Genomic DNA, 18163 nt, shown 5'->3' with positions numbered 1-18163 from the left:
GCTTTATTGTGAAAGGTTTATGTGGAACATAAACAAGCGGACACGCGATGGTGTTACCGTCGTTGTTGCTAACAACAACGCATAAAAACAGGCGCTTGTCTGTCAGTAGTGTGGTTATATTAAATATAAGAGAAAGAGAGAACTTTAAGAAATTAATATAGCCACTACAGTGACCATCAAAATGCTGAAAAAGTATTGCTGTAAACAGTTTATTTTGCGACACCATGAAACAAGCGATAGCGTAAAATGAAACGATAGACGTTTTTATATCGTCATCCGATATATATCGTTATATCAAACAGCCCTAATGCACGTGTATAATTGCTATCAAAATTAATCCAGAGTCCAGAGATGACTGCAGCCCAGCCCTTGAGCAATGAAACCCAGAGCGTCAGTGCTCCACCCAACATAAACCATGAAAACCAAAGTTTGGCCTTCAGGAAGTGTTTCTGTTATGGAATATGTTATTGTAGTAGCAACCAGGAAAATGGTAGAGAATATCGTTGAAAATGAAGAAGTTATCTACATAGTGAATGACTTACTTAAACTGAAACTGTAATATTTTCTAAACTGGTGAGCACAAGGCCAAATTTTAAAAAGGATTTGTTACAGTCACAAAACTTTACAGGTGCATTCGAGGGTGTCAGGATCCCATCACATAATGGTTCCTTGTAGTTGACTAGATTTAACTAGTTAACTACAAGGAACGATTATGACAGTAAACACACACACACGCAAACAAATCTAAAAGTTGAACAGCGAGCCCCTTTTGCAGGCCCATTAATGACCAAGGGTCCATCTGTATCAGTTTTTTGCTCATCCATCATTTTTTAATAAATTAATCGGACATTGACGATGTCTGTTAGAATAAAAGATCCCACAAAACAAAGTTTATCAGTGTCTCACATAGACTGAATAAATCCTTAGTTCAGATTACAGATCAGTTGAGTGTCAGAATTCAGAAGTCAAAAAGTTTAGTCAAAAAGTATCACTCTTTTGCTATCGTCTGCATCCTTCAAATGAAAATACACTGACTTTGGTCAACAGGGTTGTCAAATGTCTTTGGTACATTTGACAACCCTGTTGCCGGTGTATGACACTTTTTTCTATGAAAGATAAGTGTAGAGTGTTCTTATAAAAAAACAAAAAAGAAAACCCTAAAAGTATATTTCAGAAAACAGCTTTCACTATACTTGTTTTTCATCTGTAATTCTGCAGAGAAACAACAGGCAGCGATTATCCAGTCAGCAATAGCAAATGGCCATTTTTGAAAGAGAACAAGAGCACAATCTGTATTCTGTACTCAGCTAATATGTCAACAGTGATAATCAAAGTGAGACACCACTAGTCACATTTAGCTCCTGTGATTTATGCCCACAAAACAGGGACAATTGTCCTTGCTGCTCGGGTGTTTCAGACGGGGACCTCTGTTAGAACAGCAGCAGGGTGCTCTTAGCAGCCAGGCTTTAATGAGTTCAGCTGTGTTTTTGTGTGTGTATGCATATAGGTGCGTGTCTGGAGGAGAGGAGCGCTCCCTATTGGAGAGCAGTCAAAACAGTGTGACTATGTATATATATATACATATATATATATATATATATATATATATATATATATATATATATATATATATATATATATACATATGTGTATGTATGTGTGTGTGTGTGTGTCTGTGTGTGTTTGTTTTATTTAACTTTTATTTATACAGGGGGTCCCATTGAGACTTAATGTCTCATCTACAAGAGAGACCTGTTTCAGACATGTTTACTGAGACTTCTATCTGACCACTGTATGATTTGTCACATCTTTGATCCATGAATAATTAAGAAATAGGAAATAAAACACCACATTTGAAGTTTGTACCTGCTGATTAGACAAGTGCTCTACATGTGTTTTATTTCTCTGGTTCTTCAAGTGTTTAGAAAACCTAATGAAAAATGGATAGATACTATGAATAGGAACACTGAGGTTTTCTCCCATAGCACTTGAGGAATACGTATATAACAGGCAACACTTTTTTTTAACACTACTGAATAAAAGTGATGAGAATAGCACAGTGACTCTCCCTCTGTGGTGGTGTTGGGTAATTGGTTTTATTATGGTAAATGCTGATGTAGTCCATTGCTTTGTTTTTGCAAACAAAGTAGAGCTGGGCGATAGAACGATAACGATATGTATCGCGATATAACTTTTACTCGATAGAGAAATTAAGCTATTGCGATAGACCTCGCCGCTCTTGTCCTCTTAAAATAAAAAAATTAAAATTAAAATTAAAAAAAAGGTCAGCCAATCCAAATTAAGTAGCGCAGAGCCGAACCAATCACAGCCGCAGCGTCACGTCGTGTGACTTGTTACGTACAGCACAAGTGCCAAGCCGCACGTGTGTTTGTTTGGGAAGCAGCCAGCGGGTAATGGAGCCAGCGCGTAATGGAGGAAATGAGTGTGCCGACTAGAAAAATCAACCGAGCGTGACCGAAGAGAAAACAGATGATGGTTCCAATGCCGGAGAGATTGTCGAACGGAAGAGCCATAGAAGTTCCGTAGTGTGAAGGTATTTCGGCTATTTCAAGTCTGACAAAAAACAGAGTAGCGTGCACTGTAAATTGTGCCGAAAGCAAGTCTGGAAATACAATAAACTGGTGCATGCGTCACACTGTGCGCCACGTTATTGTTTCGGTGAAATGAATTTCTACAATACTGTTACTGTTAATTCTACTCTCTGCAGTGTTTAAATGCTTACATATACACACAGTTACTGTCCCTCCACACATACGACTCGGTTCTGCTTCTATGCCCCAGCTTTGTTTACTTTTTCCCACCGAGGCTTCTAGACTTCTGATTGGCCAACATTTCTGCACGGTTAGGAATCTAGCGCCACCTGCTGCTTTGGCATGTTCCTAGCAGCGTTTTTCTTCATTTCTGCCTTTATGTGTGGACAGGATTATTTTTTTAAAACGAAAACGGAAAATCTCCGTTTTCAAAAATACCCGTGTACGTGTGGACGTAGCCTCAGTCTCTGACTGGAAGCGCTAATTCGTCATTCGGCTTTTGTCAGACTAAAGTAACTGTTAAAACTGTTTGAAAAGCTAAGCTATACAACAAGGACAGATTGAGAATTTCCTTTTAGTTCTCAGTTTATTTGATATTGACAAAAGTTAGTCAGTTTTGTCTGTTCTTCTGTAAAACAAACTAAGATTTATTTTTAGAATTAATATTTTGTTTCTAAGTGGAATTGACAATTTAGTAGTCTGTTTCGTTTGTTCTATTTTGAAACTTAAACGCTTTAGCGGCTGCCTTTTGTGTAGTTTGCAATATTTGCCTTTATTTATCTGAAAAAGTCTCATGTTCCTTAAGTACATCTACCCTGTTGAACTTATTATGGGGAATAAATATTTAAATAAAAACAAGCTGCTGATTATTTCACATTTTACTTGTGAGCAACGGCACATTTAAATCTTACAAATATAGTTATTTGGCTTATATCGTGATAGATATCGTTATCGCCTGAAATGAAAAAAACATATCGTGATATGAAAAAATCTCATATCGCCCAGCTCTAAAACAAAGCCATAGTTCACTTATCCACAGTCCTGACTACAGGGAGTGCAGAATTATTAGGCAAATGAGTATTTTGTCCACATCATCCTCTTCATGCATGTTGTCTTACTCCACGCTTTATAGGCTCGAAAGCCTACTACCAATTAAGCATATTAGGTGATGTGCATCTCTGTAATGAGAAGGGGTGTGGTCTAATGACATCAACACCCTATATCAGGTGTGCATAATTATTAGGCAACTTCCTTTCCTTTGGCAAAATGGGTCAAAAGAAGGACTTGACAGGCTCAGAAAAGTCAAAAATAGTGAGATATCTTGCAGAGGGATGCAGCAGTCTCAAAATTGCAAAGCTTCTGAAGCGTGATCATCGAACAATCAAGCGTTTCATTCAAAATAGTCAACAGGGTCGCAAGAAGTGTGTGGAAAAACCAAGGCGCAAAATAACTGCCCATGAACTGAGAAAAGTCAAGCGTGCAGCTGCCAAGATGCCACTTGCCACCAGTTTGGCCATATTTCAGAGCTGCAACATCACTGGAGTGCCCAAAAGCACAAGGTGTGCAATACTCAGAGACATGGCCAAGGTAAGAAAGGCTGAAAGACGACCACCACTGAACAAGACACACAAGCTGAAACGTCAAGACTGGGCCAAGAAATATCTCAAGACTGGTTTTTCTAAGGTTTTATGGACTGATGAAATGAGAGTGAGTCTTGATGGGCCAGATGGATGGGCCCGTGGCTGGATTGGTAAAGGGCAGAGAGCTCCAGTCCGACTCAGACGCCAGCAAGGTGGAGGTGGAGTACTGGTTTGGGCTGGTATCATCAAAGATGAGCTTGTGGGGCCTTTTCTGGTTGAGGATGGAGTCAAGCTCAACTCCCAGTCCTACTGCCAGTTTCTGGAAGACACCTTCTTCAAGCAGTGGTACAGGAAGAAGTCTGCATCCTTCAAGAAAAACATGATTTTCATGCAGGACAATGCTCCATCACACGCGTCCAAGTACCCCACAGCGTGGCTGGCAAGAAAGGGTATAAAAGAAGAAAAACTAATGACATGGCCACCTTGTTCACCTGATCTGAACCCCATTGAGAACCTGTGGTCCATCATCAAATGTGAGATTTACAAGGAGGGAAAACAGTACACCTCTCTGAACAGTGTCTGGGAGGCTGTGGTTGCTGCTGCACGCAATGTTGATGGTGAACAGATCAAAACACTGACAGAATCCATGGATGGCAGGCTTTTGAGTGTCCTTGCAAAGAAAGGTGGCTATATTGGTCGCTGATTTGTTTTTGTTTTGTTTTTGAATGTCAGAAATGTATATTTGTGAATGTGGAGATGTTATATTGATGTCACTGGTAAAAATAAATAATTGAAATGGGTATATATTTGTTTTTTGTTAAGTTGCCTAATAATTATGCACAGTAATAGTCACCTGCACACACAGATATCCCCCTAAAATAGCTAAAACTAAAAACAAACCAAAAACTACTTCCAAAAACATTCAGCAATGATATTAATGAGTTTTTTGGGTTCATTGAGAACATGGTTGTTGTTCAATAATAAAATTATTCCTCAAAAATACAACTTGCCTAATTATTCTGCACTCCCTGTACTGCTTACATGGATTCAAACCAAGACAGAGACGGAACTTACCAAGTCCAAAAAGAAGGACCATAACGATAAGATGTGGAAGAATTTGTGGAAGAAAGAAACCTCAAATCAAACCATTTCTGAGTGACTACCTGCTTGGAGTCTCTTACAGTTTGACAGCTAGTTTGACACATGTGTCTAGCTGTCTGGACTTGGGAAAGAGGAAAGGTTGTACTCCTAACACTGAGACTTCTTTTAAATATTAAGACTGGTGGAATTAAATTTTCAGCATCCTCTCTAATCCTCGATTCCATGCATTTGAGAAGTGCTGGTCCACTGAGACCCCCCCCCCCCCCCCCTGAAATTATACATGTGATTCCAACGCTATTAAAAAAGCTTTATTGCTGTTTTTTTTTATTTCCTATTAAAAGGTCAGCTAATGTTTGAAGTTTTTGTTTGGTATGAATCTCAATTTAAAAAGAATAAAGTCATTTTAGTATTGATTTATTTTCTTTCATATTACTGCTCTGATTACACCCATACATCACAAGAACCATCAACACAGTTAAATGCGTGTTGTTTAGTGAACAGCATTATTAGGGGCGCTTAAACAAACTGTTAAGTAAACATGGCTATTTTGAGTTGTTCTACAACTAAACCACAGCAGCACAACATTTATCAGCTAGGTTTATAACAAATAAAATGTAGCACCATCACATTTATTTATTTATATTTGTCTTTTTTATTTATTTATTTATTTCATTTGTTGTGAAAATTTGGGTCTCAGTCAGTTGTAAAAAGGTGTTTGGGCAATGACACCATAGCAGATAGTTAAATCAAAGTCTTTCTCAGCCATCGGAACTAAAAAGATTATCAGCAAACCAAACATATAGGTAATTAAATTAAAAAGAAAAAAAAACAATTTCTGAAAACTACAAAATGTCCTATGTTAAAACACGCACACACAAAACAGCAGGTACACAGTGGCGGTCGATATCAATGGGCCCCCATGGAGGAGCGGCAAAAACAGCACACCGCAAAGAGAGATCGATTGTCCCCTAGGAGTTTTCCTGTAATGCAGGCCTTCCTCTAGAACTTCTTCTGCCTACAAATGCAAGAAAATGCAACTGCCTAGATGGAGAGTGAAAAAGAGAAGACTTGCCAGAGTAGTGTCTGATAGCTCATCCAGTCAATCTCTGCATCAAATTAACTAGCACATTGTCAGATACTCTTTCTGGCCTGAAGCATTATGGGTGAATGGGTAAAGACTGGCAGTTGTAAGATGGTGAAAAGCAGAGATAAACTGCTGAGGACGGGATGCGAAGTGAGGTGTGTAGTCATCTGTTTCCTTAATGAATGAGCATGAAACAAAATAATCAGGATAATGCTGTGATTCGGTGAGTGTGACAGACTCACTACTTTGTGGTTGCATTATACTAAGTGCTGATGTAGCTCATCTTTCTGTCCTTACCCAACACTATAGTCCTGCTGTTTGCTACCCTAAGTACTTAGGATTTATGCATTGAAATCCACACAAACGCAAAAAGCAGAGCACAGTGACAAAAAGGTAGAAAGAATGGAGGTATTGCTGAAAGAAGGGTAAACGCCCAAATTGAAACGAAACGCACAAAGAACACACACACACACACACACACACACACACACACACACACACAGACTTTCTGTTGATTAAAATAACTCTAAAGCCCCATTCAGTGTACATTAATTTGTGAAGCCATTACTCATTCTTCATCACAAATGCAAAGCTTCACTTCACCCTGCAATTATATCTTACAATAGTGTACTGTATGCACATTTCTTTGAAAACAGGAGTCGTGAGAGGGTACTTAAACATCTTTAGAAAGACGTGTGCCACCATTAAAATATTTTACACAAACAGTTTATGGAATGGTTTTTTTTAATTTACTCTTATCTCTTTTTTGTTTCAATAAATAAGTGATGACAAAAGTATGAATCTGCTTTAACTGCTTTTCTGCTTTTATAAAAGAGAGATTGTATGAATGACTCAGTTATTATGTGACCTGTGGCAGTTTATTCTATATTTTTTCAGTTTGAATACATTTTCAATCCATTCAAAAACATGTTTTTTTTTTCATGTTTTATACTCAATAATAATACTCAAATGTCAAGTGGTGCAACTGCTGATTTAAATGAACAGATTCAAAAGATGATTTTTTTAAAATTGTGTTTAACGGTAATTCAACATAAAATAGTCGGGCACTATTTACTTTTAATTGCTACAATAATCCATTTCATCCACTTTATTCTGCTTATCTGATTCAGTGTTGCCCAATCCAGCTGTCACCAAGTGAAAGGCAGGGTACATCCTGGATAGGATCATCAGTCTATTGTATGTTAAAATAATCTAAATAGTTTTAAAACTGTTAAAATAAATAAAATGATTTTGTACACCAACTGTTCTTAAATTTCAGGCTGACACAGCCAAGACTACGAGACTTTTATTATTAAGTATAAAAAGTGATGTAGCAAAAAAGAAATGTAATCATACAAACAAAATGGGGTTTGTATGGCTGGCTGAATGCATGAATGAAAACTATACATCTGCTGGCACCTCACAAAAAGTATGGGAACAGCACTCTATGTAAAAAGAGAATTTTAGTTTAGTTATACTTTAACTTGTTCTCTTAATAGGCATCCATTAATATCAAATACATTAATATAAAATACAGGCTTTGCATTTTTGGATGAACATTATACTAAAACTCCTACTCTTTTTAAACACATTTCTTCTATACAACAGAGCCAAGGTAACAGATGTCCATTTTCTATAACTTAGCAATATCAGCCTCAAAATAGATTTTAGTTTTTTTTATCTGCACTACTAAAGCAGAATTTACAGAAACCTCAAGTGGAAGAGAAGATCTGACTTTACAACTGCAGTCAAACTTTAATGTGTAAAAGTTAAGGAACACATATGAAACCTGCATCCAATTTGGTTGGGTTTTCCAAAACAGCAAGTGGTCAAGTGTAAGGAAAAAATGGTCAATTAAAGGCTGTGCAGTGGCAGATAAATGCATTGTATCTCAAGTCACTGTGCACCATTAGTAATGTTAAAAAAGTGCTGTGACTGCAAACAATCATCATAAAAATCGTACTGTTCTCAGTATAAAAAGCTACATTATTACATGTGGCCTATACAGGATGTGTTAAACCAATAACTGATGTCAAGTCAAAGAGTCTTTTATGACAAGCAGCAAACTCCTGCTTTTGATTGGACCCTGAATAGATATCAAATTTCCAGGGTCACTAGTTATGTGCAAGATCTGTTGTTTCCCTTACAAGAACTAATCTATGTATTGACACTTGAAGATGCAGAATGTCACAGCTGCTGTCGTTCTTTGAAAGATTACAGTAATAGCTGTTGAAGCCAAACAAGACTGGGAAATCTTAGATGAACCAATATCAGTGTGACTTCAGATGCTGTTGAATATTTGCAAGATGTAGGAAGGATTATTTTTATTATTGCTACACTATAATAGTACCATAATCACATATAGCTTTTAGATTATACAAAAGCTCTGAAGTTTCCTGCACAATGTTCCATGTTTATAAAGGCTACAGAATATTGAGGCAATCATTTTTGGTCATAAAGCTCCATTCGTCAGAGTGGTAAGGCTTTGTACAGAAGATTTACAATTCTAAAGTGGAAACGGGTGAATACAGTGAGTAAAAATTCAGCTTTTTGCATTTATGAGAAGCACTGAGTTTCTGTTAGACACAATGAAAGCAGGAGTGTGACCAGGGAGTCTTTCTTGACTGGAAAAACGGTGTGATTGTGGCAGAATCCCACATGTCTCTCTGGATGACTAACACAGGCTTAGCATTCTTGTACGGGTGCAGGTAGCAACCAACTGATCAGTGCGCTGTAGAAGACTTTGTGTATATATATATATATATATATATATATATATATATATATATATATATATATATATATATATATATATATATGGATGTGTCCACATGTGGTTGGTCATTTCTTTTGTTGCTGTGTACAAACATGTTTTCGTGTTAGTGTGAATATAAGTGTGTACGCCATTCCATTTTGATTACGCCTACAGTCCCAAAGGGATAGTAGGATTGTCTAAATAAATCATTTTCAGCTGGGCAGACACACCACACAGGAGAAAAGAGAATAGAAAGAAAAAGGAGAGAAAATACATCGAGGTAATGTACATGAGCCAAATCAAAAAAACAACAACAAAAAACAGCAGGATAAAGATGAGATGAAAAGGAAGGATGAAAGTGGGATCATTACAAAAAGGATGCAAAGTGTGAAGCATTCTGGGTTTGAATGAAGTTGCAAGGGCAATGAATGGCCAGCGTTTCCTAAGCATTCAAATAATGATATCTACAGGAGAAGACCCAAAGCAGAGGGAGAGAGAAATGCGGAGATATGCAGACAGCTGCCAGCCGTATTGTAAGGCCTGGGGTAAAAGAAGGCCGTCCCTGGGATGCCTTAAATGTGTAATCAAGCCAACCAAAGTCATGAGACTCCTACTCTGATGTTCTCAATTTCTTGGCAACTTAGTAAAACTTGTTAATGTATACATAGCAGTACTATGTATCCTGTGGATAACAGATCCTTCAAATATAGGTGAAGCACATGCTCAACTCCATGTGCTGCATCGCTCCAAGTGTAAGAGATTGGGTTTGCTACCTGGGATATATAAAACCACTACATAATAGGGCAGCCTGACCAGATGTTAGATAAATCTTTAACACTAAAGACTTTATCCTGTGCAGAGTTGATGATTAGAGTTTGCCACTGCCTCCTGTCCTCATGTAATAAAACCCCTTTGCTCGGTCACTGAGTCTGGCCTTCTGGCCTCATCTGACCACCAGCAGATGGCTGGGAATGAAGTTGGGTTGTACCGAACAGGAATTCATCTTAGTGCATTTCATCACAGTGTCAGAAGGTTGTTTGATTATACAGTGAGTTTAATATTTTACAATTCACCACTGCAGCAAAACAAATCTATTATGAAAAACAAGAAAACTGAATTCATTTTTAGGCTTACCGGACAGTTGATTGGTATACAAGGTCTTCACGCCTGCGGTAGTCCTCCATGTGAGAGTAATTTGTATTAAACATAGCATCGTAGGTGAAGATTTTCTGCTTGATAGTACCTCCATCTGTGACCTGTGAAGCAAAAGGAGAGAGCATTACTAAGGTGAATTCTCCAGTGATGAATGGGACAGGAGCAACCTTTTTACCCCTAGAGCTTTTCTTATGAATAAACTGTTGTCACATGGCCTGAGAGTGCACAAAGTAATCCTGCCTGCAATTACCTCATTGATTCATGATAAGTTTATTCATTATAAGGTCTAATGGCAAAGGGATTAAAAATCTGCTGACACGATAACCTCGAAGAGACAGTCTCTCGGCTTCATTTGTGGCCATGGATAAATCTTAATGAAGACTGACGTAGTACAGTGTTCTGCATGTGACAAGTAGTCCGCTTTCTGTAGAGGTAATAGCATGTGACAAGACAAAGATAGCAGAAGAGGATATTCAAACACTGGTCTTGTTTCATTTTTTTTCTGGGTAGATGATCGAGCAGTTCTTTCCTTTCCAGTAGTCACAGGAGTGTTAAACTCACTTCAAAGCAGCCCCTAATGCTGCTTTGAAGAAGGACATTGTTGGTGAGCCATGGATCCTTCTTCTGTTTGCCAGAGAAGATTGGTTCTGATCCAAACAAATCACTTCAGTTGAATAAACAATGTCAAAGGATTTCATGATTAGTCCATACTAAAATACACATGGTCTCATGTAAAGAAAAGGCTAAATTGTACTTATATCAGCAAACAATTGTTCCCTGTGAATGTAGGGTAACTCCTATGACCCCTTGCCTCTAGAGAAAGCTTGCTGCCTTAGGCTTATTTTGCTAACAGGTTCTGCAGAGGGAGTTGGCAATGCTGAAACAACGAAAAGCGCAGGAGTGTGAAAATAAATTACCCCAGTTACCTGTAACAAACAACTTCTTCTTGGTTACAGGCCCACCGGTTTGGCAGGAGCTGGGATTTTTTTTTTAAACAGATTTTAAATATTAAAGGTCAACATGCTTGCTCGTAAAAAGCATTCATCTACTTTCTAACTTAAGATTTTTGAGAGGAAGTTTTCCGGATGTTGTGAACAAAATCAAAGGATTGTGCCCATCTGTTTTATTTTAATATCACTTCACATGTATAGCACAAAGCAAGTTTATTTGGACCACTATAGAAGAGGAGAGGGAGATTAAGAGCAGCCTCTAAAAGCAAAAGCACATCTGGAAACCAGTCAGACTTGTCCCACCACTGTAGCTACAGTAATGCTTATTTTACAAAGATCGGTTTAAGGAGGAAAACTGGTATTTTTTGTTTAACATACTTGTGCAACACCACACATGAAATAGATTTTTCAGACTTTAAAAGCATACCTCCATTAACTTTATTTCCATATTGTACAATGGTATCTCATATGGGTGCCATACACATATTGGAAATCGAGAGACAGCACATTCCAATGGAAAAAAATAAAATGCCACTGAGACAAAGTAATATACGTTACAGATTAATGCAGAGTGAAGCACACATTCATAACAATGAATTATGCAGCAAAACTGTCACTGAAATTTGAATGGTTCATTTCCAGTTATTTGCCTGTATCACTCAATTTCACACTGCAATAGTGCCTGAGTAAGCGATTAAATACGTGAAACTAGATCAAATACAATTCTACAAAAAGAGTTTTGTTATTTGTATTTGCACGTTTCTGTCAGTCAAAAAATAATTTGAACAACTAATGTTAGACAGCAAGCGCAATCATTTTTATTGGTCCTTAATATTTCCTTGATTGCTTGTTTTGAATTGTAGGTCTATGCCTTGTAAAAATGCAACTAGCTGTTCAACTAGTTTTGGCAGTATTAGTCATTAAATATAACATACAAGACAGCCTTAACCTTGGACAATCAACTGAGCCAAAAAAATAAATAAATAAATTAGGCATATATTGCAAAAGAATGGACAAAAATGCAGGAGTTCTGCAACTAAAAGCAATATTTAGTTTGGTCTTCTTAAAGCACAATAGCAAAATAAAATAACATGTGATGGTTTGAAGCTCAAACTAAAACACTGGAAAAGAAAGAGTCCTTCTCTAAAAGAATGAAGAATGGTTTCGGTAAGACCTGCACCAAGTTCCTGTATGTGTTCGTAGGGCTGGTTTGACTCAATCTAATGACCTTAGCTTGAGATGACACTTTAGGTAATAAGTACCCAATTTGAGCCGGGTAGCTTTGAGGATATATCATTTTATTTGTAATCCTTGTAGAATGTGAGAAGCAATAACCGTATCTAGTGGAGCTAAAGAAGAAAAGCATTCCACCTACAGAAATGCAAACATCATTACCACAATCCAGAAAAAATACATCAAAGTGTTTAATTGCCAAGTCTCCTGGAAATGCGCTGGAAAAACACCACAAAAGCAATAAAAAGGATAAACAAACTTGTGGATTATCTCCAAAAAGGGGTTGCATATCTTCAGATTTTTAGGGTTTCATTAGTTCGTGTCAGATGCATAGGCATGCCTAAAGCTGTGTGAGACATTCAGATCTAACCAGATATTTTCTACTTTGGCATAGGAAAGAAAGAAGACATGACTGTAATCATTTACACTGATTTTCATTTGCAACTTTAAGAAATTAACAAATCCTACAAATGAAGGCTTACTTTCCCTTTACTTTCAAAGTGCTGCTGAATTTAAAGTTCGAAGACTGAATAAACTCATGCAAATATGATTAGCTGTTCTTCAAGTACTGAGCTGAGTTGGGGATATTTCCTTGCTGCCTTCTTTCACAGTCTATGTAATCCAGCAAGCATTACTATTGCTTAGTCCTCCTCCTGGAAAATCTGGTGGATAATGCAGGTGTTAGATTTCTGGTTGTCTAGAAGCCCTAAGGACCAGAGAGAAGATTTCTGCCTAAGACAGGTCTTCTCAGTGGCACCCTCTCTTTATCTATCTCTTCTTAATGATTTCACCTCTTAATTAAGACTAACCTGTAAACCTCTGTGTAATAAATCTGATACAATCTACACATCAGTGAATGTCTTGCTATCCCCTCAAGAGGACCAAGACTAACTATGGAAGGGACAGAACAGTGAGAAGGGAGAGAGAGTGGGAGGGTGAAAAGAGATCCAAACTGTGCCAAAATGGCTCTACAAGAGGGAGGGCAAGAGGGAGATGAATACTCTTTGATTGCAGAAAAGCACCGTTGGGGAAGCAAAGCTTTGCTACAACTGCTTTGTTGAATCCAGGCCATGCAATGCACATGAGGCACAGAAGCACCAAACCTTTCTAACACTCTGCCATCTGGAGATATGAAAGGCGAGAATGGGTGGTAGAAAGTTTGCTACTTCTCTCCTGTCTACATTGTGTCATAAAGTGGCAAAAGAAGAGTAGGTTGACAGAGAGGTAACAACGAGGTGAGTTTGAAAGTGCTTAAACCAGAGTCCTGTGCTTCTCTTGAGATGTTGCAATCCTAAAATCTCTCCAGACAGAGGTTGTATCCTTCCTGGCCAGTCAGCTGAAATGCCTCTCTAATGATGTCTGCTATTATTGGGGTCAGATTAGGACTGGGTCTCAGGGGTTAACCAAAGCCCTCCTCCCCTCCGCCTGTCTAGGGTGGGCCTATTTATAGGCTGCAGCTGCATCAGCAGCCACTGGAGGAAATTCAGCTAACACACTGCGGGCCAACTGTGAGAGATTCAACCTGAATCCTGCTTTATAATTTCAGGCAGCAGTCTGAGAATCACTACAGAAAGTCTTTTTACACCATTTTTGAAACAAGTTAGAAAAAAATGTAACTGTGCATAGTTTCCAAAGGATTTCTAGTCTCTACTTACAAAGCCATGGAAGACCTATGAAATTAAAATTATACTAAGCATGTTCTTCATATGGTGTATAATAATTAGATGGTAATGGCTTTCAACAAATTTTTTATTCATATCTTATTAGCATTTTTTGTGATCTGAATGCAAAGTCTACCACGTTCATAAGATGGTCAACAGCATGGCTTTCAAATAATATCTTAATAAGATTTATTCCCATTCAGATTTATTTCCATTCAGTCCCTCATTTAAAGACTAACAAAAGAGATGATCAGTTCATTGTCATGACCTGGCTTGGCACTTTCCTTCATTTCCATGCTAATTTGCCTAATATTATTATGTCACAAAGTGTCATTTTGAAACCGGCTAGAAAAACTGGGAGACACTGTCTTGTAAAATTGCCATTTCTGTACCGAAACAATAATGCAAAATACAGAACTTGTGTCCCAGAATGTCAAATTACTTGAATTACTTAAATAAGTTCAAATAATAAGTTTCCTCTACAATGCTGTGGAGGAAACAATTATTTGATCTCCTATAAACTTGTAAGTTTGCTAATAAGGAAATGGACAGTCTATATTTTTTAAAGTACTCTCACTTTACTGGATAGAGACAGAATATTAACCAAAAATCCAGAATAAAAGGACATCAAAGTTTTAAATTGACTTGCATGTCATTAAGTAAAATAAGTATGTATAAGTAGATGAAATATGACTTAGTACTTGGTTGGGAAACTCTTGGCAAGCGCAGCTCTAAGACATTTGTTGTAGTTGGTCATCAGGTTTGCACACATCTCAGAAGGGATTTTGGTCTGCTCCTCTTTACAGAAACTCTTTAAATTTTGGTTGCTGGTTGGCAACTGAAACCTTCAGCTCCATCCACAGATTTTCTCAAGTACCGAGGTCTGGAGACTGTCTGGAGACTGTCTGGAGACTGTCTAGGCCACTCCATGATCTTACTGTTCTTCTTTTTTTTACCCACTATTTTGTTGCCTTGGCAGTATGTTTTGGGCCATTGTTATGCTGGAAGAACCATGACCCATCGGCAGTGTTCTTCCTAAGGGAAGTAGGTTCTTATCCAAGGTTTTACAATACATGGTCCATTGGCTCCACAATGTGCTGAAGTTATCCAGTATCCTCTGCAGTAAAACAGTCCCAAAGCATAATGTTTTTTCCACCTCTGTTACTTGACTGTGGGGATGGTGTTCTTTGGGTCATTCTCAAAGCATTTCTTTCCTCCAAACATGGCGTGTCAAGTTGATGCCAAAGAGTTTGATTTTGGTCCAAAGCACTTTCCCCAAGCTTCTCTAAATCATTTAGATCTTCTGTGGCACATGTGCCTCCTTGAGCAAGGGGACCATGCGGTACTGCATGATTGCAGTGCGTTACCAATGGTGGTCTATGTGACTGAAGATATTAACAAGCTCGTCTCATGTAGTTTTTGGCTGGTCCACCACCTTTATCATGATAACCTCACTCAATGAGGCAAGATCTTGCACTGAACTCACAGATGAGGGTGACCAATAGTCGTGTTATATGTCTTCCAATTCCAAATAATGGCAGCAACAGTTTCTTGACAATGGTCTTGAGGATCATTCCAGCCTTTTGCAATTCTACAGTAATTTCCATGATGTATTTTGCCATCTCTTTGGTCATGTCCATGGTGGCATAGAGGCTGGAATGGAGTAAATGATGTGCTTTATGCACATAATAAGATGAAGTCAGGAGTATCTGTAATTGATAGATTGTTATCTGTGTGCCACAGAGACACACCCAATCTGTGGGATGCCTTACTCAGTTTTCAGGTAACTAGTGTTACCAGTGCATTTGGCTATGGGTGAGCTAGTACGTCCTATCTTAGTGGCATGCCCTAGTTTCTTCGTATAAAAAACAAAGGACCATACACATTTTCACTTAATGTGAACAGATTTTCGGTTGCCCGACAGAGTCTGTCCCACACCTGGTGGGTTATTTCGAGGTTCAGTCCTACTCCCCATAGACTTGTTTATTGCTCCACATCATCAGATTGTAAGCCAGCCCGTGTAGTGCCACAGATCGAGTGCCTCCCTCATGGTCTATCACTGTAGTATTGTCTGTCCTGACCAAGACATGACAATTTTTCAGGATTAGCAAGAAATGTCTCAAAGTCAGAAAACCTGCCATGAGCACAAAGTAATTTATATGTGCTCAACAGTGCCTCTGGGGCCAAGTGCCATTAGACAGATGCGTAACAGCAACCTGGTGTTTTTTGCCACTTCCTCTCTGCTGGAAGCACGTATTAGAAAACTGTTCAAATATGTGAACACTGTCTACGAAGGGTCCACGGTTTCTTTGATACACTGAAAACCCAAGGGGGGAGTGCCAGCCCGAACACGAGGGTATTCCTTGGCTACACCCTGAATAGCGTACCTGATAAATTTTCTGTTCTCTACTTAAATTCTTATGTGAAAATAAGCATCCTCATATCCCACTGATTTGAACCAGTCACCCTGTCAAATAGATCAAAACAGCACATTTCATGTCTGCATTTTGAATTTGTATATTATGAGGTGAAAATTAAAAGAATCAGTCTACCCTTTTGCAGAGTGAGGAAATATTTGCATTGGAAGCCGCATACTTAATTTCCTCCTCTGGTCAAATTCTATTGCCCCTCAGCTTAAGAAAGAAGAAATTTTACTCTAGTGAAACTGGGCGGGTTTGTTCCAGACTGTAGTCTGCAGCCACTCACAACAGTTGCCAACACCCATGGATGGAGTGTACATGCGTGCCATTCCTGTACTCTGGCGGCCAAGGAGCCTGGGGGATTAAAGTACAAAACTGGACAGCTATGCCCTCTTTTAATATGGCAGTAGTATCCTAATATGGAAATCCCATGAGCTAATATTACCTTAATATTATGAGATAACTGCCTTTAAAGTGATAGAAAAGCAAAAAAAAAAAAATAATAATCAAATGCACAGATATTACCATGTTTTATTATTTTTACCCATTTAACTACACTATTACTAACTGATTTTGTCTCATAATCTTACATTTGTTTCCACAATATTAACTCCAGCCTCTGGCTTGATATTACGAAATTACAGAAATTTCAATGCAATATTACTCAGCTATAAAAACTGTTGATTACTTGACTCTCACTTGGATATTACTTTAGTAATTAAAATATATTAATTTGCTGTTTTGATAGTATTGCCTTCTCGATTCCACCCTATTATCCCACTGCTACGACATTATCAATGAGTGCTAATAGAAAGTATTGTGTGTATAACAACAGGGACAATGCAGGCGTATTTCAAAGTGTGGATCTGCAAAACCTAAGTACTGTATAATGTTGATCTTCACTCAGTGAGAAGATTCGGTATGCAGCATTGGTGGCCCTGCCTCTTAACCTGTGAGTTTACAGCTCTGCATGCTGTGCTTCCCTAGTGGGTGCTGAGTGACAGAGGACTTGGTTAACGGGATTTCATGCTTCAAATGACAGGCTTCTCTCCTCCCTCTGTCTGTCACTACACTCTGTGGGGAAGCACAGTTAATTCAAGCTGGTAGGTTGCAACGCTGCAAACATATACAGTACCTTTGATGCACAAAAGGGTTGATAATACAGTGCCACACTAAATTTAAAAAAACCTGAGTTTGTAGGAACGGTTCATCTAACAATTCCTTTAACAGTAAGACTGCTTCAAAGCATATAAAACTAATTCAAAATGCTTTAGCTCATCAAATACAATTTGCGAATATTTATTTGAGAGACACTTGCCAGCAGCCATGGAAATACAGTGATAGTCCCTTTTGCTACTTCCATATTACCTCTAGAAATATAATGGAAACTTGTGATGCTATCAGGTCTTCAAGCAGAGTTTGCACTGATAACATCATACTTAGGCAGTTGTCAGTATAAAGATTTTAAAAAAAAAATCTATTCATGTGAGTGTTTTACGGTCAGTGGCTTTGCTTACATATCTGAAATGTGAGCCTTTCGTATAAGAAATTTTCAGTCAATGGCTATATGCACATACAAAGTATAGGAGCACAGCACTGTTGTAGTAAAATCATTTTCCAGCATGTTATCAGTATCACATGTTCCAGCTCTACTGTCAGGCATTTTGATTCC

General features: G+C 38.2%; 1 protein-coding gene across 4 annotated transcripts in view; it reads right to left on the bottom strand.

Moving 5' to 3' along the window:
- igsf21a (immunoglobin superfamily, member 21a) overlaps positions 1 to 18163 on the bottom strand; it is a 194242-nt gene that overhangs the window by 69163 nt on the left and 106916 nt on the right. For all 4 annotated transcript variants that reach the window (XM_085274826.1, XM_085274825.1, XM_085274827.1 and 1 more), the window contains one exon: positions 10207 to 10328. In XM_085274826.1, the coding sequence (XP_085130952.1) occupies positions 10207 to 10328 (122 nt within the window). The remainder of the gene's footprint in view (positions 1 to 10206; positions 10329 to 18163) is intronic.

The sequence above is a fragment of the Mchenga conophoros genome, linkage group LG5 (assembly GCF_057382185.1).
Source record: "Mchenga conophoros isolate Kocher_MC1m ecotype Shallow Benthic linkage group LG5, M_conophoros_male_GT1.1, whole genome shotgun sequence".
In the NCBI taxonomy this organism is placed as follows: Eukaryota; Metazoa; Chordata; class Actinopteri; order Cichliformes; family Cichlidae; genus Mchenga; species Mchenga conophoros.
The sequence above is the reverse complement of the archived record's forward strand: the minus strand, read 5'-3'. Positions and strand labels throughout refer to the sequence as shown.